This window comes from Dendrobates tinctorius, unplaced genomic scaffold, assembly GCF_039654945.1.
Source record: "Dendrobates tinctorius isolate UK_male_01 unplaced genomic scaffold, ASM3965494v1 ptg000037l, whole genome shotgun sequence".
Taxonomy (NCBI): domain Eukaryota; kingdom Metazoa; phylum Chordata; class Amphibia; order Anura; family Dendrobatidae; genus Dendrobates; species Dendrobates tinctorius.
The window spans coordinates 20,508,570-20,531,236 of record NW_027361705.1 but is presented as its reverse complement, the minus strand read 5'-3'; the positions used below and the strand labels follow the sequence as shown (position 1 = coordinate 20,531,236).

The window sequence follows — 22,667 nt, the reverse complement described above, 5'->3', positions numbered from 1 at the left end:
CAGCTGTGATAAAATTATTTTACCCCTCCCTTGTGGAGATATTAGCAATCACAGTATTCAGCATCTAATAAGTAAAGTTTTGTTAAGTCCAAGTGGGTGTTGTTAGATTGGGGTTGTGTACATCTTCCCCCTATATGATGGCCAATCATAAGCAAGCAGCAACACACAGCTAAAATGCCCCAAAGGAACAGACTATTCTTGTCTGAGATGTAATTACACCATGATCTGCTCTTTTAGGCCACAGTTAGCTGGCCGAATAAATTGAACCAAGATCAGAATTATGTGGTCAGACTGATCAATGGTAATTCCGACCCGAGCATGACAGCTGTGTAAAAATACATGAAGCTGTCACACTTGAGTGTGGAGAACTGCCGGCCAGTCCATGCACTACATTCTGATCTCAGCCCAGATTTATACGGCTGTCTGACTGCACCCTTATGCAGAGCAATTACAAGTTGTGAGCAGAGCTGACTGTCATTGCTGACACCTTTTGAAGTATTCATCTCCTTGCAGTCTGTGGGGGTTTGGAGGTAAGGGAGGGGCAGCGTTATAAGACAAGAGTTTATAGAATGGTTTGTAATATGACATACTTAAATGCTACTGTACTGCCCCTTACCCACAGTGTCCAGATATAAAAGCATAACGTAATTACACGCTGGTCTGATGTCTTCATTACATGTCTCGCACAGGCATAGCCTGTTCTCAGCTTTGGTGGGGGCGTGTTCTTTTTTTCCCCTGAGTGTTACTGACTGCTAATGATTGGGCAATGTCATACAGGGAGATTAAGTACACACCTCCCAGGGAAAACTCTGATTACTACCACTTGGACTTAATGAAAATTAACTTACTTGGTCCAAAATATTTTGACTGCTGATATCTATACAACAGAGATGCAAAATAAAAAAAGAAACAAAACAAAAACAAAACCCTAAACTTTTTATTCTATTCTGCAGCCACTATTGCATTGTATGTCCAGTTCAACATGGAAAACTTGGTGAAAGGTCATCTTTAAGCCACATACAAATCTGTCTCTATTTCAGTTAGTGACATATTTAAGCCTATATATGTGAATGATGATGACTATCACCTGTTTGGCATAATTGATTACTCACTGTATAAGTGTACCTAGAAGAATTGATGCCATTTTGAAGACAGAAAGAGGGCGGTCACACCAAAATTGATTTGATTTTGTTCAAACACTTTACATTTTGATAATTGATTAAAATAAGCAATCAACGCTTCTCTTTTTCAGCTATTTTTTCACACCTCCTAAAACCTTTGCATAGTATTGCGTATATTTTGTTCACAAACTTTGCAGCTGTTTTTGAGCAATTTTTAGAAATTGCATGACAGACCCCAGAAGCTTTAATTTTGGATTTATAATTAACAAACCTAATAAAAGACCTGTCCTTGATCATAGTCCTGAGGTGGTCATTTAGATACAGCAGAAAACTGAAGACATAAAAATGTCCTTGACGTAGAAGTGACTGCCAACACAATTGCAGACAAATTCTGGCAGGATCAAAATTTTCAAGATAACAGAGCAAAGATTTACTTGTCATCAGAAGGAACTCCCAGAAGTCAGTATCATGGAAAGCTCTCTTGTGCATGCCCAAAATGATGCCTTCCTAGACCCTGCTTGCAATCACGATTCCTATATCACTACTTGACATTGTTTTGGCTGCAGTTGGAGCCTCTGTCAAAATTGTAAATGTTCCTGCTGAACTGCGGTTGATGCTTAGCTCACTTTTGCTTGTTGCTTGATGGTGGATCATGACTCATCTGTGACATATCAGGTCACACCAGCATTTCATCAATGTTTCCTTCAGCCTGCAGAGGTCAGCAGCAAGTGACTAGGGACAGATAAGTTGCGTTGTTGCTGAGAGTTTGGCAGCCAGTCTTTGTATACGTGATTAAGTGTCATTTACATGTCACCGGTTGTCATGTCACAAAACTCATTACAAACCCAAAACCTGTATAGCAAAGTATAAAAAAAACCCTTTCGGTGAAAGTTAATCACTTTTTGTATGAAATATGAACATCTGTTAGGGATGGCAGTTGCACTAAATAAAATTTAATAATAAAGTGCAATCGCAACCCGGGGTCCACCGTGCAGAGATGTTACACTGCTGCTAGAAAGCAATGATGGAACAACACAGCGAGCAGGAGCGTATCTGGGGGGGCAGCCGGGGCAGTTGCCCCGGGTGCAGCCGGCAGGGGGAGCAGTCATGCCGCCTAATGCAGCGGTCCGCAGTGTCCTCCCTGGTGGCTGCGTTCTGCCGCCCCCCCGGACTGAGAGTCGGCGGTTCTCTGTGTCAGCTGTCAAGCTGACAGCTGGCGCAGAGAAGGTGCGCGTGCTGGCTCCCAGGGATCAATTGTACTGGCGTCTATACAGACGCCAGTACAATTGAAGCTCTGACTGCTGGGCCAGAGCGACATCAGCAGCGTGATCAAGTCATGTGATCACGCTGCTGACGCCACTCCCCGGCATCCAGAGCGACCGCTGGTGGTAAGTGCTCCACTGTGGAGCTGAGTGATGGCTTGTTCACACAGAGTTTACGCCACTCAGTGTGAACAGGAAGCTGAGTTCCAAGCTCTGTTACTCCACAGAGCAGAACTACAAACAGAATGCAAGTACTAAACCCTGTTAAACGTCACAGGGGTAAAAGCAAATAGGACCCTATCTGTGGAACCCTATCGCTCTCCCAGGGAAGTCTAGGCTAATGGTTGGACTTGCTCTGTAACTCAGCTGTGCTAACCGCACACGACAGAAACAGATGTCAAGCCAAGCAGGGGTTTCCCACCATACACTACATGCCTAGACACACAGACACTGGTTTAGAGCGCCACTCACACACACGCAAACAGAGTGGTAGAGTATTCACTCACACACACCATCACAACATGATACTATCGCGCCCGCGGGCGCCGCTGGGAGCCTTTTATGCACCAGGCTCCTCCCCAAACACTCGCGCCCAGTCGGCCGAGACATCACCCGCAGGTCAATCCGGAGCCGCCACCTCACCAGTGCAGCAAATGTCCGACCACCACTGAGCAGACGCCATATCACGGACATGCTCAGTAAGGTGATCTCTGGACTTAGGCTCCAAAGTGTCAAGTCGCTGCTGCCTATCGCCGGTAACCATAGACTTGGCTGGAGAGCCAGCAGTAACCAAACGAACAAGCACGAGCCTGAGCAAGACGCTGGGATCGACATCTATGCTCAGTTGCTGAAGCTGAATGGGAGACCGCAGAGGCAGACAAGGCTTGGGATCTACCCTGTGCAGCTGGAGAATCCTGGCACCTAACATTTGTTATATGAATCTGGGACAAAAAAATTACATTTTGTATTAAAGCTTATTTGTGGCATTTTTCAGGATTTTAACTTTACAATTTTTTTTATTCTTTTTTGTTTATGAAATAAGCCAAAAGGAAAAAGTGAATTTTTATAAAGATGTAGCCCTACTAAGAGTACTTTAGAATATACATAGTAACATAGCTATTAAGGTTGAAGGAAGACTTTAAGTCCATCTAGTTCAACCCACATCCTGTCCTAACTTGCCCTAACATGTTGATCCAGAGGAAGACAAAAAAACCCCCATGTGGCAAACAGTAAGCTTCACATTGGGGAAAAAAATTCCTTCCCGACTCCACATACGGCAATCAGACTAGCTCCCTGGATCAACGCAATATCAAGGAAACTAGTGTATATACCCTGTAATATTATACTTTTCAAGAAAGGCATCCAGTCCCTTCTTAAATTTTAGTAGGGAATCACTCATTACAACATCATATGGCAGAGAGTTCCATAGTCTCACTGCTCTTACAGTAAAGAATCTGCATCTGTGAGTATGCTTAAACCTTCTTTCCTCCAGACGTAGAGGATGGCCCCTTGTCCCCGTCACAGGTCTAAGAGTAAAAAGATCATTAGAAAGGTTTTTTGTACTGTCCCCGCATATATTTATACATTGTAATGAGATCACCCCTAAGCCTTCGATTTTCCAAACTAAATAACCCCAAGTGTAATAACCGGTCTTGGTATTGCAGACCCCCCAGTTCCCTAATATCCTCGGTCGCTCTTCTCTGCACCCGCTCCAGTTCAGCTATGTCTGTCTTATACACCGGAGACGAGAACTGTACACAGTATTCTAAGTGTGGTCGCACTATAGAGGTAAAATTATGTTCTCCTCATGAGCATCTATGCCTCTTTTAATGCATCCCATTATTTTATTTGCCTTTGCAGCAGCTGCCTGACACTGGCCGCTAAATGTGAATTTGTCATCCACCCATACACCCAGGTCTTTTTCAGTGACAGTTTTGCCCAGTGTTTTACAATTAAGCACATAATTATACATCTTGTTCGTTCTACCCAAGTGCATGACCTTACATTTATCCCATTAAAGCTCATTTGCCATTTATCAGCCCAAGCTTCTAGTTTACATAAATCCTTCTGTAATATAAAATTGTCCTCCTCTGTATTGATTACCCTGTAGAGTTTAGTGTCATCTGCAAATATTGAAATTCTACTCTTTATGCCCCCTACAAGGTCATTAATAAATGTTAAAAAGAAGCGGGCCCAATACTGACCCCTGTGGTACCCCACTGCTAACCGTGACCCAGTCCGAGTGTGCTCCATTAATAACCACCCTTTGTTTCCTATCCCTTAGCCATCTCTTAACCCACTTACACATATTTTGCCCTATCCCATTTGTTCTCATTTTATGTATCAGCCTTTTGTGTGGCACCGTATCAAAAGCTTTTGAAAAGTCCATGTACACCACGTCCACTGCATTTCCTTGGTCCAGTCCAGAACTTCTTCATAAAAGCTTATCAGATTAGTCTGACAAGAACGGTCCCTCGTAAACCCATGTTGATATTGGGTCATGAGGTTGTTCTTCAGATACTCCAGTATAGTATCTCTTAGAATACCCTCCAGGATTTTACCCACCATAGAGGTCAAGTTCACTGGCCTATAATTTCCAAGGTCACTTTTTGTCCCCTTTTTGAATATTGGCACCACATTTGCTATACACCAATCCTGTGGTACTGACCCTGTTATTATGGAATCTTTAAAGATTAAAAATAATGGTCTATCTATGACTGTGCTTAATTCCTGCAGTACTCGGGGGGGTGTATCCCATCCGGGCCCGGAGATTTGTCAATTTTAGTGATTTTTAGATGCCGCCGTACTTCCTGCTGGGTTAAGCAGGTGACATTTAATGGAGAATTTTTTTTATCACTGATCATGTTATCCGTCATGGGATTTTCTTGTGTAAATACTGTTACAAAAGTGTCATTTAACATATTGGCTTTTTCCTCATCCACCATTTCACCCATTTCACATTTGTGTATAATTACACAAATGTTAAATATAGTTGCTGTGAATCTATTTGCACATACCATTCCTTCTGCCACAACAGTGGTCTGTGGCCAGCTCACGGGAGTGAAAGTACTGCCTCTTTTACCTGTTGTCTCTTGTTTTGATTAGCCGGCCAGGCACAATGTCATAGTGGTGGCTTGATGCACATGTGATGTTGCACCATAGCGGCTAAACAAGAGAAGAGCAGTGGATACCGGCAGGTAAGAGAGAAAAACCTGGCAGGGACAAAAAAAAAACGCAGTAAGGTCTTATCTAGGTAAAAGTTTTAGAAAAGAATGTGCACTAGCTTGCTCTTCTGATCGGGTTGTGTGCACACAATCACTGAAAGAGATTTAAGTCTACTGCAGACCCACTGAGATGAAATCAAGAGTTGCTGGAAAGAAATGGGTTAAACTGTGCTGCCGTCGAAGGATGAGAAGAAAGGAATCAATTTCTGCAAGTTTAATGGTCAACGCGTTTCATACCTCTTCATCAGGACAGAATTACCGTGTTTTTTTTCCTGATGGACATGGAAACCCATTTGTTTCCAGTGTCTCTTAGCAGGTAAGAGGAGGTACGTGTGCTCTTGACTGATGAAATGGAGCATACAAATTTATTTGCACCATCTCCTATGTTAGCAATCACTCAAACGCTTTCCATTTTCAACTAGAGAGGAAGATTTTGGAGTAAACAAATGATAAAAAAGCAAACTGAAAACCTCCTGATAATGGGTGCGGCCTGAGCACCTTCCTTCGCTAACCTCTTCCTAGGCTATTGGGAGAGGGAGGTCTTTGGAGGGGAGAGGGCCCAGGCCGCTGACCATGTGCAGTGCTGGCTATGGTACATAGATGATATTTTTATTATTTGGCAGGGTACCGAACAACAGTGGCATAATTTCATGGATGATTTAAACTCTAATTCATTCAACATTAAATTGACTTCTACATTCAGCAAGACCGAGGTAGACTTTCTGGATGTCAAAATACTAGTGGATGACCATCTGCAATTGCAAACTGATGTCTACCGAAAGCCTACCTTGGTCAATTCATTACTACATGCGAATTCCTGCCATCCCAGTGGGCCAATTCCTTAGGATGAGGCGAATTTGTTCATCAGAGGATAAATCTGAGCAACAAGCAGGGGACCTCAAGGAAAGGTTTCATATGCGTGGGTACAGCAATAGGTGCATAAAACTTGGCTCTAAGAAGTCATTGTGTGACACTCCTACATTCCCACCATGAAGATAAAAAAGCACAAGACCATTTTAGATTTATATCTACATTTAATGGAAAATGGGCAACCATTAGGGAATGTCTCCAGCGCCATTGGAACATCTTACAGACTGAGCCCACATTAGCAGGTTCCCTGCCTAAAGAACCGTTAAATGTACATTGGGGATCGAGTTTCCAGGCGCACACTACACACTATGATGGGTAATTACTAAGGCTTTATCTTTTTTTGCTACCAGTCACTTTTATTATTATTATTTATTGTTATAGCGCCATTTATTCCATGGCGCTTTACATGTGAGGGGGGTATACATAAAAACAAGTACAATAATCTTAAACAATACAAGTCATAACTGGTACAGGAGGAGAGAGGACCCTGCCCGCGAGGGCTCACAATCTTCAAGGGATGGGTGATAATACAGTAGGCGAGGGTAGAGCTGGTCGTGCAGCGGTTTGGTCGATCGGTGGTTACTGCAGGTTATAGGCTTGTCGGAAGAGGTGGGTCTTCAGGCTCTTTTTGAAGGTTTCGATGGTAGGTGAGAGTCTGATATGTTGTGGTAGAGAGTTCCAGAGTAGGGGTGATGCGCGAGAGAAATCTTGTATGCGATTGTGGGAAGAGGAGATAAGAGGGGAGTAGAGAAGGAGATCTTGTGAGGATCGGAGGTTGCGTGCAGGAAAGTACCGGGAGACGAGGTCACAGATGTATGGAGGAGACAAGTTGTGGATGGCTTTGTATGTCATGGTTAGGGTTTTGTAATGGAGTCTCTGGGCAATTGGGAGCCAGTGAAGGGATTGACAGAGGGGAGAAGCTGGGGAATAGCGGGGGGACAGGTGGATTAGTCGGGCAGCAGAGTTTAGAATAGATTGGAGGGGTGCGAGAGTGTTTGAGGGGAGGCTGCAGAGCATGAGGTTGCAGTAGTCAAGGCGAGAGATGATGAGGGCATGGACTAGGGTTTTTGCAGATTCTTGGGTGAGGAATGAACGGATGCGTGAAATATTTTTGAGTTGAAGTCGGCAGGAAGTGGAAAGGGTTTGGATATGTGGTTTGAAGGAGAGATCAGCATCAAGGATTACTCCGAGGCAGCGAGCTTGTGGGACTGGGGAGAGTGGGCAGTCATTTACTGTAATTGATAGGTTCGTAGGGGGGGTCACGTGAGATGGGGGAAAGATGATGAATTCTGTTTTGTCCATGTTGAGTTTCAGATATCTAGTGGAGAAGAAGGATGAAATAGTGGACAGACATTGAGGGATTCTGGTTAGTAGGGAGGTGATATCTGGTCCAGAGATGTAGATCTGTGTGTCATCAGCATAAAGATGATACTGAAAGCCATGAGATTCTATGAGCTGTCCCAGGCCAAAGGTGTAAATAGAGAACAGCAGGGGCCCTAGGACTGAACCTTGTGGGACTCCGACAGATAGGGGGCGAGGTGAGGAGGTGGTGTGTGAGTGGGAGACGCTGAATGTCCGGTCTGTTAGGTATGATGAGATCCAGGAGAGGGCCAAGTCTGTGATGCCGAGGGATGAGAGGGTCTGTAATAATAGGGAATGGTCCACTGTGTCAAAGGCAGCCGACAGGTCCAGGAGGAGGAGGACAGAGTAGTGTCGCTTGCTCTTGGCAGTTAAGAGGTCATTGGTGACCTTAGTAAGGGCAGTTTCAGTGGAGTGGTGTGACCGGAAGCCAGATTGTAAGCGGTCGAAGAGGGAGCAAGAAGAGAGATGGGAGGACAGTTCAAGGTAGACGTGTTGTTCCAGTAGCTTGGAGGCGTATGGGAGAAGTGATATAGGGCGATAGCTTGATGCAGAGGATGGGTCAAGAGAGGGCTTTTTGAGGATAGGTGTGATGGAGGCATGTTTAAAGCTTGAGGGGAAAACACCAGTTGTTAGTGATAGGTTGAAGAGATGGGTTAGGGTTGGGATGAAGACTGTGGTGAGGTTTGGGATGAAGTGGGATGGGATCGGGTCGAGTGCACAGGTGGTGAGATGTGATCTTGAGAGTAGAGTGGAGAGTCGATCTTCTGTAATGGTGGAGAAGTTGGTTTTGAAGGTGGAGGGCTGGGAAGTCGGGAGGAAGGGCTCTGGGGGTTGTTGACCAAAACTGTCCCTGATGTTATCAATTTTCTGCTTGAAAAATGAGGCACTTCTCAGTATATACCTGGTCTTTTTTGGCACTAAGTATTGGGAGCCCTGCAACACTATGGTCACAGTGCAGATGTATTGTCACTGTTTATTTATCCAGGATACATTTATACTGGATTTACTTTGAGGATATTATTCATACACTGACTTCATTTTGCTTTATGCCACGAACTGTGAGATTATAGGAAGTAATATATACTTGAGCATTGGACTGCTTTAATTGGACATTCATTGTGAATAGCACCTTTGGTTAGCATTACCATTACACCCCCTTTTTTATGCTGTAGTGATACGCCTGTTTCTCTTTATTCATATGGATTTACCCCATCACTGATTCATAGTTGCACAATTTTACGTTTCTGCTCATTAATTCTCTTGCGTCTCAATATTTTAACATGTGTGTCTAATGTTTCTTTGAATAAAATGTGTACATGTTTTTTATATAGCTCATACTCGGGTTCTCTTTTCTATATGAAATTTAGCCTTGTTGTCTTTAATAAACCAAATCTTAAAAGACTGACCCAGAGCACATGTCTTCAGGTTGTCTTCATAACGGTGGGTTAAAATCTGTGCTCCACTTCTTCAGTTTCCCTTTGAATGGAGTGTGCCTGATGAGGACAGCAGGGTCTGCAGAGACAGAGACCTGTCAGTTGGCTTGTGATCTCCACCACCTTGGACCAAATGTTTTGGAGCTTTGAGCAAGACCAAAAGTGGTGTACAGTGAAACAGTCATGCACTTCACATCTCTAACAATGAGAAGGAACATCTTACGTATAACATTAGGCACCTTATTCCACTGGATGAGCATCTTATAATAATAATAAATTTTATTTCTATAGCGCTGACATATTCCGCAGCACTTTACATTTCAGAGGGGATTTGTACAGACAATATACATTACAGCATAACAATAATCACATAGATCATAACAGATACCAAGAGGAATGAGGGCCCTGCTCGCAAGCTTACAATCTATGAGGAAAAAAAAAAAAAAAACGGGAGACACGAAAGGTGGGTGGTAACAGTTGCCCTGATTGTATGGACCAGCCATAATGTTAAGTGTGTAACAGTACGGATGCAGAGGGCTAATGGATGCATAAAGCATGTGGGAACATGATGCGGGGAACCTGGTTATGGTAATACTTTTGGCTGTGCCACACAGGGATAGATTAGGTTAATATGTTGAGGCGATAGGCCAGTCTGAATAAATGTGTTTTCAGGGCACGCTTAAAATTGTGGGGGTTGGGGACTAATCGTATTGACCTGGGAAGTGCATTCCAAAGAACTGGCGCAGCACGTGTATAGTTTTGAAGACGGGAGTGGGAGGTTCTGATTATTGAGGATGCTAACCTCAGGTCATCAGCAGAACGGAGGGCGCGGGTAGGATGGTATACTGAAACAAGGGAGGAGATGTAGGGTGGTGCTGAGCCATGGAGGGCTTTGTGGGTGAGGGTAATAAGTGTGTACTGGATTCAGGAGTGAATGGGTAGCCAGTGTAATGACTGGCACAAGGTAGAGGCATCGGTGTAACGATTGGCGAGGAATATGATCCTGGCAGCTGCATTCAAGACAGATTGGAGAGGGGAGAGTTTGGTAAGAGGGAGACCGATTAGAAGGGAGTTACAGTAGTCGAGACGAGAATGAATAAGAGAAACAGTAAGAGCTTTTGCAGAGTCAAAAGTAAGAAAAGGTCGAATTCTAGAAATGTTTTTGAGGTGCAGATAACAAGAGCGAGCCAGTGATCGGGGGACAAAGGAAAGCTCAGAGTTAAGCATGACCCCAAGACAGCGGGCATGTTGCTGGGGAGTAATAGTAGAACCACACACGGAAATGGCAATGTCGGGTATAGGTACATTAGTAGCGGGAGGAAACACAAGGAGTTCAGTCTTTGACAGGTTCAGTTTCAGATATAGTGAGGACATGATGTTAGACACAGCATTTAGACAATCGCCGGTGTTTTCTAGAAAGGCTGGCGTGATGTCAGGAGAAGCGTATAATTGGGTGTCATCATAGAGATAGCATAGAGATGGTACTGGAAACCAAATCTACTGATTGTTTGGCCAATAGGGGCAGTATACAAAGAGAAGAGGAGGGGGCCTAGGACTGATCCTTGAGGAACCCCAACAGTAAGGGGAAGATGAGAGGAGGAGGAGCCAGCAAAAGATACAGTAAAGGAGCGGTCAGAGAGGAGGAGAACCAGGAGAGAACGGTGTCCTTGAGGCCAATGGAACGGAGCATAGTGAGGAGGAGCTGATGATCCACAGTGTCGAATGCTGCAGAGAGATCCAAGAGAATTAGCATGGAGTAATGACCATTAGATTTAGCTGTTAGTAGATCATTAGAGACTTTAGTGAGGGCAGTTTCAGTAGAATGTAAAGAGCGGAAACCGGATTGGAGAGGGTCGAGAAGAGAGTTTTCTGAGAGATAGTGGATAAGACGGGAGTGGACCAGGCGTTCCAGGAGTTTAGAGATGAAGGGAAGATTAGAAACAGGTCTATAGTTAGCGGCACAGTTTTGGTCGAGGGATGGTTTTTTAAGTAGTGGATGTATGATGGCATGCTTAAATGAGGAGGGAAACATACCAGAAGAGAGAGAGAGGTTAAATATTTTAGTTAGGTGAGGGGTGACAGCAGGGGAAAGGGTCTGGAGTAGATGTGACGGAAATGGGTCACTGGTGCAAGTGGTTGGGCGAGAAGATGCAAGGAGCCTGCTTACTTCTTCTGTGACTGGTTCAAAGTCAGAGAGTGAGCTAGATGCAGTGGGGGAGGGAGGACAGTGCATGGTATGAGGTGATTGGGAGATAATTTCCTGTTGGATCTGGTCAATTTTTTCTTTGAAGTAATTGGCCAGATCGTCAGCTTGGAGCTCTGTGGTTGGGGCCTGTACTCTTGGGTTGAGTAGAGAGAGAAAGGGGTCAGAGACGTTTCGGGTTATTGGCCAGTGAGGTGATGAGGGTGTTTGAAATAGGTTTGTTTGGAGAGGTGAAGGGCAGTGTTGTATGTTCGAAGCATAAACTTATAATGGATGAAATTTTCGGGTAGGTTGGATTTTCTCCACAGACGTTCGGCGCACCTGGAGCACCGCTGCAGGAAACGTGTTCGCAGGGTGTGCCAGGGTTGTCGCCATCTGTGTTGTAGTGTTCTATGTATAGGAGGAGCAAATTCATCCAGGGCACTTTGAAGTGTTTCATTATAATGCTTCAATGCAGAATCAGGACATGAAAGGGAGGAGATAGGGGCCAATGAAGTGTGCAAGTTCTTCATAAGTTTCTGGGTGTTAATGGCCTGTATGTTTCTATAAATATGGGCAGTGGGGGTGACCTGAGCAGCCTGGCAGTTCTTGATAGAGAATGAAAGAAGGTTGTGGTCAGAAAGCGGGAGAGGGGAGTTTGCAAAATCATCCACTGCACAAAGCCGAGAGAAGACCAAGTCAAGGGAGTTCCCGTCTTCATGCGTTGGAGAATTAGTAAGCTGCAAAAGGCCAAACGAGGAAGTTAGAGATAAAAGGTGAGTGGCAGATGGGGAGAGTGGAAGAGCAATGGGGATGTTGAAATCGCCCATGATGAGGGTAGGGATGTCACAGGAGAGAAAATGTGGAAGCCAAGTGGTAAAATGATCCAGGAACTGATGGGAGGGGCCGGGAGGACGATATACCACCGCCACTCGCATGGAGAAGGGGGTGTAGAGTCTGATGGCATGGACCTCAAAAGAAGGAAAGACAAGTGAGGGTGCTTGAGGGATAACCTGGAAGGTACATTTTGATGATAGGAGCAGACCAACGCCTCCACCTGCTCTATTGTCTGATCTTGGGGTATGAGAGAAATGTTGTCCCCCGTATGAAAGAGCAGCAGCAGCGGTAGTGTCTGACTGCTGGATCCAGGTTTCAGTAAGAGCCAGGAGGTTAAGAAAATTAGAAAGGAAAAAGTCATGAGTAAAGGAGAGTTTGTTGCACACTGAGCGAGAATTCCAAAGTGCACAATTAAGAGAGACAGATGGCATGCAGGGAATATTAATAAGATTAGAGGGGTTTCTGAGTTTAGCAGTTGGGGGGTTTGACTTTCTATAACATGAGGGACCAGGGTTGGGAGCAATGTCTCCTGCGACTAGGAGAAGGAGGATAGAAAGAGTGAGCAGATGGTTAAGTGATTTGTGAGAGCATCTCATGTTGAATGGTGGGACTGAATGGATCTGTGCTGTGTAGCAATGTAAGAAGAGCGTGAGTGCTATACTGTACATAGGAGAGGAAAGGAGTGAGGGGCCAATATGGATGGAGTGTGGAGAGTTAATGCCAGGGCAGTGGATGTGTGTAAATGCAGCGTTCAGAATATAAATTAAACAAATGCATATGGTAAATATTAGGGGTGGCCCAAATGTACAGAGAAGAGATATATTTATGTGTCTTACCTGTCTCCTGCCCTGTCTAACTGCCATGCTATTACTGCCAGCGTACTTAGATACATGTACTTTGATTACATGTACATAAATGCCCCCTGCATAAATGCTGTCCCTAGGCTAGCTCTGAATTTATAGAAGGCCACTTCTAAGATCTTCCTTTTTTTTTTTTTTTCTCCCCCTCACTCGTTAGCAATCAAACTAAGTTAGGACAGCAGGACACTGTAATATCCACACGTTATGAAGAATTCAATGTATTAAACTTTAGATATGTTTTATTCTTCGTCCTCCAGCACACAGCATAACACTTGCATTCCCATGCTACCAGAAGTGAAACCGAAACTTCCCTTCTCATCCCTCTTGTCTCCACCCTCCAAGTCCCATAAGTCTGGCTTGCTTAAAGAGACAGATCTAATTATTATACATTACATCATCCCCTCTTTTTTTTTTTAAATAATCTATATTACTGATAAATACAACAACATGAAAACGTCCAAAGAAATCATATGTCCGTTTTGTCTTATTTGTTCAATTCTAAAACCAGAGAAACAAACTACAAAAAAAACAAAACAAACAAAACTGTAGTTACACTTCTTCAATAAGCCTCGATGGAGCTCTTCTCTCTCGTGTAGGATAACGTCTGGGCTCATTGAGAGAGTTCATTGTTGATGGACCAGCTACCTCTTGTTGGTCCTCTCCACCATCAGATACCAAATCTTCCACCAAAGAGAGTTCATTGTCATCATTCTGCGGTATGACTTTAAAATATGAAGAATTTCGCGTTATGGAGTGTCCATCTCGTTCAGCTGTGATCATGCTGCCTTTCCTTTTGGTAACATAATATTTTGCAGGACCATATACAGGTGAGGTCTTGTTGGTTGGTCTTTGACGTACCACCACGACATCCCCTCTTTCGATGGCACTTGACTGTGTCCTTCGCCTTCTGTCTGCATAACGTTTCATGGCTTGTTTGTTGGAGAAATCTGTGGATCTCACTGAGGAGTCACTCGGTCGGGGATGGCTGGTCACATCAGGGAGACGTATACGCAGGGTTCTGCTGAACATTAAATGAGCTGGAGCAGCATTAGTAGTGGAGTGTGGCGTATTGCGGTAATTACGCATGAATTTGTATAATGACTGTTTCAGTGGGATGTGCTCCAGACTCGCTGCCTTGATACGTTTCCCCAGAGTGCGCATAAAACGTTCCACAATTCCATTGGCTTGCGGCCAGCAAGGTGTGATTTTCCTGTGATTGAATCCCAAGTATTCAGAAAATTGTGTAAACACATGTCCATTGAATGGAGGTCCATTGTCTGTTTTGACCACTTTTGGAATACCATATGCCGAGAAAATGTCGTCCAGCTCTGGTATGACATTATTAGCAGATGTTGAAGAGATAAATGAAATGACAGGGTATCGAGAATATTCATCAATTGTTACGAGAATGTATTGGCCATTTGGCAATGGTCCATATATATCGACTGCCACTTCCTCCCAGACAGCAGTGGGTAACGGAGACATTTGTAATGGCTCTAAGTTTGATGATGGAGTGATTAATTGACAAGTAGAACAGCGTCTAATCTTTTCTTCCACCAAGTGATCCATATTTGGGAACCACACTTTTTCTCTGAGTAACTTCTTTGTGCCAACAATTCCTAAGTGACCTTCATGTGCTATCTGTATGACTAAGGCTGGTTTCACATTTGCGTTTTTTAGCGCTGGAAAAAAACGCATACCTGCGCATGCGTTTTTTCCCCTATATTTAACATGGGTGCGCATACCTGCGCGCTGGTAAGCGCATGTATGCGATTTTCATGCGCTGCGTTTTTTTGGGGTGTGCGTTGGTATTTTCCAGACGCAGCATGTTGCATTTTTTGGCCCTGCAAAAAAGCGCATGCGCACATATGCGCACGTTTTGTGCTAAAAATGGCCATTATAGCCTATGGATGCGCATATGTGCGCACTGGCATGCTCATGTATGCGTTTTTTTGCATATGCGTTTTTTTTTTTTAACCATGGAATTTAGGGGTTTGGGTTAGAGTTAGGGTTAGTTAAGGGGGTTTAGGGTTAGGGTTATGGTCAGGGTCAGGGTTAGGGTTGGGGTTTGGGTCAGGGTTAGGGTTAAGTATGGTTTGGTTAAGGGTTAGGGTCAGGGTTAGGGTCAGGATTAGGGTTAAGTATGGTTTTGTTAAGGGTTAGGGTTGGGGTCAGGGTTAGGGTCAGGGTTAGGGTTAAGTATGGTTTTGTTAAGGGTTAGGGTCAGGGTTAGGGTTAGGGTTAGTTAGGGTTTAGGGTTTGGGTTAGTTAGGGTTTAGGGTTTGGGTTAGGGTTAAGTATGATTTGGTTAAGGGTTAGGGTCAGGGTTAGGGTTAGGGTTAGGGTTAGTAAAGTCATGGTTTGGGTAGTGTGAGGGGCCACCTAAAAATGTTGGAAAAAAACGCAAACGCGGTAAAAACGCACTAAAAACGCATACAAACGCATAAAAACGCTGCGTTTTTTTCATGCATGCTCATAAAAATGCTTGAAAAAAACGCAGCAGTTGTATGCTTATGTATGCGTTTTTTCAATGCGTTTTTTTGCGGGAAAAACGCGCTGCAAAAAAAAGCAAGTGTGAAACTAGCCTAAGTTACGCAAAGTCTTAGGTACGACTAGTTTGGTACCTCGAAGAATGAGGTCTTCTTCAGTGACTGATAATTCCTCACGTACGTTTGAGAATAGTTTTAACTCTTTCAGATCAATCTCAGAATCAGGAAATTTTTCTTTTTGAATTTCATGCCACCTTCGATTTTGGATGATTTGTATTAGGGCACAGAGTGTCTTGTCTTTTGTTGTTTCATTTATAAATTGATCAAGAGAAAGTGCTTTTGGCACGGCATGATCTGTAACAAAACGTAGGTATTCTTCAATGGAGGAATGCACAGGTATATCATCATTAGTAGGATGTCTTGAAAGATAATCAGCCGGATTGCTGTATTTTCCAGGTTTGTGAACAATTTTATAGTTGTAGTCCTGTAGACGTAGGCCCCATCATTCAATTCGTGCAGGCATTTTAGCTCTGGGATTTCCAAAAATTGTAAGAAGTGCTTGATGATCTGTGACAATGGTGAAGGGAGCTCCATAGAGAAATAAGTGAAAGTGTTCACATCCCCAGACAACTGCCAAGCTTTCTTTTTCAGGTTGAGAATATTTTCTTTCAGTGTTTGTTAAGCTCTTACTTGCATAAGAAATGATGTGAGGATTTTGATTGTTATCCTTGTATTGCGCTAGAATAGCACCCAGTCCCACGGGACTGGCGTCCACAATCAGTTCAGTTCGAAGAGCTGGATCAAAATAAGCCATAGTGGTTGTCGAGCAGAGTTCATTTTTAATTGTTTCAAAAGAGGCCTGACAGCCTTGAGACCATTGAAAAATACAACTTTGTTTTGTAAGTTCCCGTAGCGGATTGCTGATTGTTGAAAAATTCGGAATATATCTAGCACAGTAACTTGCCATTCCAAGGAAAGAACGCACTTCACTAGCATCCTGTGGAATTGAGGCTGTTCTGATAGCTTCCACTTTCTTGGGGTCTGGTTGTACTCCTTTTGCCGAGAAGATGTGACCATAGAATTCTAATGAACCCTTGTCAAACTCGCACTTCTCTTTGTTTAAAGTGAGTCCAGCAGAAAGCAGGCATTCGAAGATAGCATATAGAGCACGATTATGCTCAGCTTGAGTTTTACCAAAAACCAATATGTCATCACTGTAATTAAAGGCATTTGGGATGTGTTGAATGACACTCCTTATTGCATCCTGAAAAATTTCTGCTGCTGAGCAGACTCCAAAAGTCAATCTTTTGTATCTTCTGAGGCCCACATGGGTGGAAAATGTGGTCAAATATCGGGACTCTGGACTCAGTTCTAATTGATGATATCCCTTATTGAGGTCGAGCTTTGAAAAGACGGTGGCTCCATTTAATAAATGAATAATGTCATCAATCGTAGGTGAGATATCTCTTTCCCTCTGGATAGCGGTGTTGGGCAGGCGCATGTCAACACACAGTCTCACTTGATCAGGAGTCTTTGGTTTTGGAACTACCACAAGTGGAGAGACCCACGGAGTGGGACCAGTAACAGTTTCAATAACGTCCTCATCCATGAGCAATTGGAGTTCCTTTTCTACCTTCTGTCTCAGGTGAAATGGAATACGCCTGTGAGGCTGGGCTACTGGACGAACATTGTCATCCACATGAAGGTGTACTTGAGAGTCCTTTAGTTTTCCCAAACCACTAAATATGGAGGGAAAGCGGTTCACCATAGTTTGTACATCCATATCCGCAGGGTCAGTTATGGTATGAATAATCTGGATGAGTCCTAGCTCCAAGGCAGTGTGATAGCTGAGAAGACATCCTCCCGATCCCTGTAATGTGTGGAAAGTGGTTTTCTGCCTGTTTTCTTTATATCTAATTTCAGCATCAAATTGTCCCATTATAGCTAGAGGTGTTTTAGATCCATAAGGAAAAATTTTAGTCTGCACTTGTTGTAAGACTGGCCTTGTTTTCAATTGTTCATATGTAGTGCCATCTATGCTATCCACTGAAGCTCCTGTATCTATTGTAAAGGTAATGTCAGTGTTGCAGATTGAGAGTGTAACACAGGGAGACTGTACTGAACCAGTGACAGAGGTAGTGAACACATAGTTCTCAGTCGCAGACATTTCTTCTGTGTCCTGATTTATCACTTTTACATCTGCAGATTTTGTCATAGGCAGCGGAGGCTTGTAGTGCGCTGATTTGCAAACAGCTGCAAAATGATTCCCTTTTCCACATTTACTGCAGGTTTGTCCCATAGCTGGACATTTGTTCTGGTGGTGAGGGAAATCCTGTCCACATCTATAACATTTCTTCTGTTTCTGGGCTTGTTTGTCTGGTAAATTTTTCTGTTTGAGATTATGCACATGTAATTTATCCCCATTCTCCATTACGGTAGCCTGATGATCTGCTATTTCTATAGCACGGGCCATTTTGAGCAAATCATGTAGAGAGAGATCCTGCTGCAGAGCCTTACGCCTTAGGTCATTAGACGAGCAGGTGACAATTATTTGAGTTAGGATTTCATCATCTACATCTGTAAAGGCACATCCATGTGCTAACTCTTTCAGCCGTGTGACATAAGTGTCTATGGACTCTTCTGGAAGCTGCTTGGCAATCCTGAATTTATATCTTTCATATCTGATGTTCTGTTTGGGGTTGAAATAGCCAGTGAGAGCTTTAGTGCAGTTGCTGTATGTGTCTGTTTCTGCTGCAGGTAACGTACTGTATATGTCATAGACTCCTGTGCCTGCACAATGCAGGAGCAAAGCTCTCTTTCTTTTCTCCTCCTTTATGTCCATGGCTTCTAGGAAATTCTCAAATCTGTTTAGCCATTTTCTCCAGTTATGGGAGAGATTAATGACATCAGTCATATCAAACTGTGGGAATGTGTGCAAGTAGTCAGCCATGATAGAGTCTCTCAGTGGTGCTGGCGTGTGAAGCGGTAAAATAGAGTCCGTACTCACAGCAGTAGGTGATTATATCCCATCCTCGTCGCCAGTTGTAAAATCCACACGTTATGAAGAATTCAAGGTATTAAACTTTAGATATGTTTTATTCTTCATCCTCCAGCACACAGCATAACACTTGCATTCCCATGCTACCAGAAGTGAAACCGAAACTTCCCTTCTCATCCCTCTTGTCTCCACCCTCCAAGTCCCATAAGTCTGGCTTGCTTAAAGAGACAGATCTAATTATTATACATTACAGACACAATAAATGTATTTAGCAGATATACAAGTGTCCAGGCCTACATGGATCATAAACCGCTTTGAAAAGTTATTTGACCTCAATAGCATAAGGGGACAAGCAGGGTGAGTTGAAATAACTATATACCATTATATATGCTGCAAACATGAATGATAGAGGTTGGACACATGCAGGATTCAGTGAAGTTGCTGGAAATAGTTAAATGCCTTTATATATGCTGCAAAGATGAATGATAGAGGTTGAACACATGCAGGATCTTATCTTGCTTCCTGGTAATGTGGTCATATGGAGAATATGAGCATCTTCTCTACTATCTCAACCTTTTTGGTGGATGTCCATTAAATGTCTGTCGCAGTCCCTTTCCCAGTTTGATAAGAAAGCAGGATGGTTTGTTCAGTACTGATAGCAAGTGTCCAATGGGACCCATTCCCAATTATATAATTATGTATGTCTTTCCCAGTGTATGTTTGATTATTGCATATTCTATTAGTTAAATATGGAGGCAAACGACTGAGTGGTTAGGTTGGAATCATTTTTATTGTCGCTTCTTCTGTCAGGTGACTGTACAGCTTAACAATCTGTTTACCTCATGGATGAAGCTAATGAAGTCCAGGGTTATTGGTTTATATGGGTGCCTGGGAGTTTGTAAGAGTGTCTGCCTGACTTACCGCTCCTGTGCCTGATGTCACACAGCGTAGAGCCTGTCAGTCAAGCAGGAGGAAGTGATGAAGGACAGGGAATAGAGCTGGAGCGACGGAGGCTTCAGACCTACAAATAGCTCTTAGCCTCTTTTGCATTTGAATTCAAGCACTTATTTCTCTGTAAGTGAGGAACGGACTGGTCATGTAAAGGTATTGCTGGACTTTTCTGTGAAAGAGCTAAATAGTTTGTGGTGTGAAATCCTGACACAAACCTTTAATATATCCCAGTCCACATCTTTCTGTTTTAACAGGTCGTTTTGGTGGTAATACCTTCAAACTAATGTCGGAGGCTGCTTACATATGTAATAATTTTGTCACCAAATATAATGTCTCTCTAATAACCCACTAATAAAATATCCGTGTATATTTAATTACAGGAAATCGTGCTGGTAGTTTTCTTTGGAGCAGAATATGTTGTTAGATTGTGGTCTGCCGGTTGTCGAAGTAAATATGTGGGAATATGGGGAAGACTACGCTTTGCCAGGAAACCCATTTCGGTTATTGGTATGTAAGGAATGTTTTTTTTCTACCCTAATTGATTTCTTGCAGCCTATGATAGTCTCTTATTTTTAAATCACATCTTATCACAAAAATATTCAAGTGGACAACATGGCACCTGACAAAGTCACCATGCAAGACCAGGACTGGTAGGAATATCTTAGTCTGGGGGTAAGCACACAGTGCTGGCCCATGATTAGTTGCTAATCTTTATTTACCTCCACCTTTCAAGGTGGGATTAATTCCATTTTCCAGTGTAGAGGGTGGTGGTATTTTCACTTTCGGATTACACAAGCATGTGTAGTCCCAGATTAATCATTAATCTCTTGGTAACGGCTCATTATTTTATGACTTATTACAGGGTTATTTATGTTGCTCTAGCTGCAGGTTCTGCATCGTAGTTCAGTGTCCTTGATAAACTTTCATGGTAACTAGTTGTGCCAATTCGCTTCACACCCCCTTTGACATTCTCTCAGGCAGCTTCATCGGGTATCACTTGGAATGGCTTCCAGTGAACAGATCTGCATAGTCAAGTGCTTTTATGTGGAATCAATGGCCTTCAAAAAGTGTTTGTGCCCCTCAAGTGCGTGTTACCAAGGCAGTGTTGGCCTATAAAGCGCTGAGCCATATTCCACATCTGTTCTAAGCCAGAATATGGCAATGACCACTTAACTAAGTAAAGAAAAAACTATAATCCATTATTACTTTTACACCTGAATGTCAGTAAATCTGTAGAATTGATAGAATTTTGAAGGCCTGCTCAAGTGCTTTCGAGAAAGCCATCAATCGCTATAATGCAACTGGTGAGGAACACCGCAGGAAAAAAAAGACCATATATTACCTTTGCTGCAGAGAATAAGTTTATTGACCTCAGAAACTGCGAGTTGACATCACCCCCTGATAAGTCTTCATAAGTGATACACAAACATCAGGCAGCAGACATATCTCAACATGAACTGTCCAGATGAGACTTCAAGAAGCAGGTCAGATTCCATCACAGAAGCCACTACTGAGAACCACAAATCAGAATAGACTTGTTTGGTCCAAGTAAAACAATAATTGGACATTGGAGCAGTGGGAATCTGTACTTTTGGTCTAATGAGTTAAAATTGGAGATTTGTTTGTACCAACTGCAATGTCTTTGTGAAGAAAAGGTGAGCAGATAGTTTCTACATGTGTGGTGCCCATCATGAATCATGGAGGGTGAGGTGTAATAGTGTGAGGGTGCTTTGCTGGTGACACTATTGTAAATTTATTCCAAATTCAACGCAGACTTAACCAACATGGAGATCTCTGCATTTTGCAACAACATGCCATTCCTTTTGATTTTCATTTATTGGAACCATCATTTTGTGCTGCAACAGGACCATGCCCCAAAACACAACTCCAAACTATGCAAGGGCTGGAGTGCTGCATCAGAGGACATATCCTCCACAGTGACCCAACCTCAACTGAATTGATATGGTTTGGGAATGAGTTGGACCACTTGTTGAAGGCGAAGCAGCCAAGTGCTCAGCTCTTCTAGGAACTCCTTCAGGACTGTTGGAAACTAATTCCAGGTGATGATCACCTGATGAAGCTGCTTCAGAGAATGTTTAAACTGTCATCAGGATAAAAAAAAAAACAATTATATTTACATTTTTTACTGCATTTTTAGTTACATTTTCTTTATCCATTTATGTGAATGGGTGAAAAACATTGCAGAAAAGCTGAAACAATTGACATGCTACATTTTGAAAAAATTTTGCCGCTCCACACATGCTTGGGGGAAAAACAGCAGGTTTTACAGCATCAGCAAAATCATACGCATTTTATTTCTAAATATGCTTTGTGAAAAACACTGCTATTGTGTCTCGTGTGAACATACCCTGACACTTCAGCTAAGAAAAAGTTCCGGACTCCATTAAACTAGTATCATATACTGAGAACCTGTTTTTATGTTGCAGATTTAATTGTTGTTGTAGCTTCGGTGATAGTCCTTTGTGTAGGATCAAATGGGCAGGTTTTTGCAACATCAGCGATAAGGTAAAATTTTGTATGTATCGTATCTTTAAAATAAAGTGAATTTCTATCTGCAGTTTTTTTAACGGGGTGGTTACATTTACTATCACCATTACTATTAAAAGTATGCAGAACATACAGTCTTAGTAGAGCATGTTACACATAAGTGGGAACTGAAAAGAGTTGAGCGAATATGTTTGGAATCGGTCGCCGAATCTGAATTTGCCATATTAGTGCCATATCGGTACCCTATACGTGCCGAATTTACGTTTGATGATCAGTTCCAAACATATTCGTTCATTTCTACTCCCACCGACTCCAATGGCATTCGGCGAGTATTGCAAAAACAATATTTGCCGCCAATCGTAATCGGAACCGAATTTTGAAAATTTGCTTAACTCTAGAACTGAATAGGTTGATATATTGTGTGGTGGGAAAATATTCAGTATAGTTTGTAACTTTTTCTTCAGCTAAAATTTCTGATTATTGTGATCTTGGGAGTCCAGTGGTCAGTTCTAATCATTGATTGACTAATCTCTCTGGGTGCACATTTATACAAGTATGGCTGCCAGTTGC

The 22,667-nt window shown here is 42.9% G+C and overlaps 1 protein-coding gene across 3 annotated transcripts in view; it reads left to right on the top strand.

Annotated features, from left to right (window-relative positions):
- The window catches only part of KCNQ1 (potassium voltage-gated channel subfamily Q member 1), a 257,351-nt gene that overhangs the window by 183,287 nt on the left and 51,397 nt on the right, over nt 1-22,667 (top strand). For all 3 annotated transcript variants that reach the window (XM_073573886.1, XM_073573887.1, XM_073573888.1), the window contains exons 4-5: nt 19,970-20,096; nt 22,037-22,115. In XM_073573886.1, the coding sequence (XP_073429987.1) occupies nt 19,970-20,096; nt 22,037-22,115 (206 nt within the window). The remainder of the gene's footprint in view (nt 1-19,969; nt 20,097-22,036; nt 22,116-22,667) is intronic.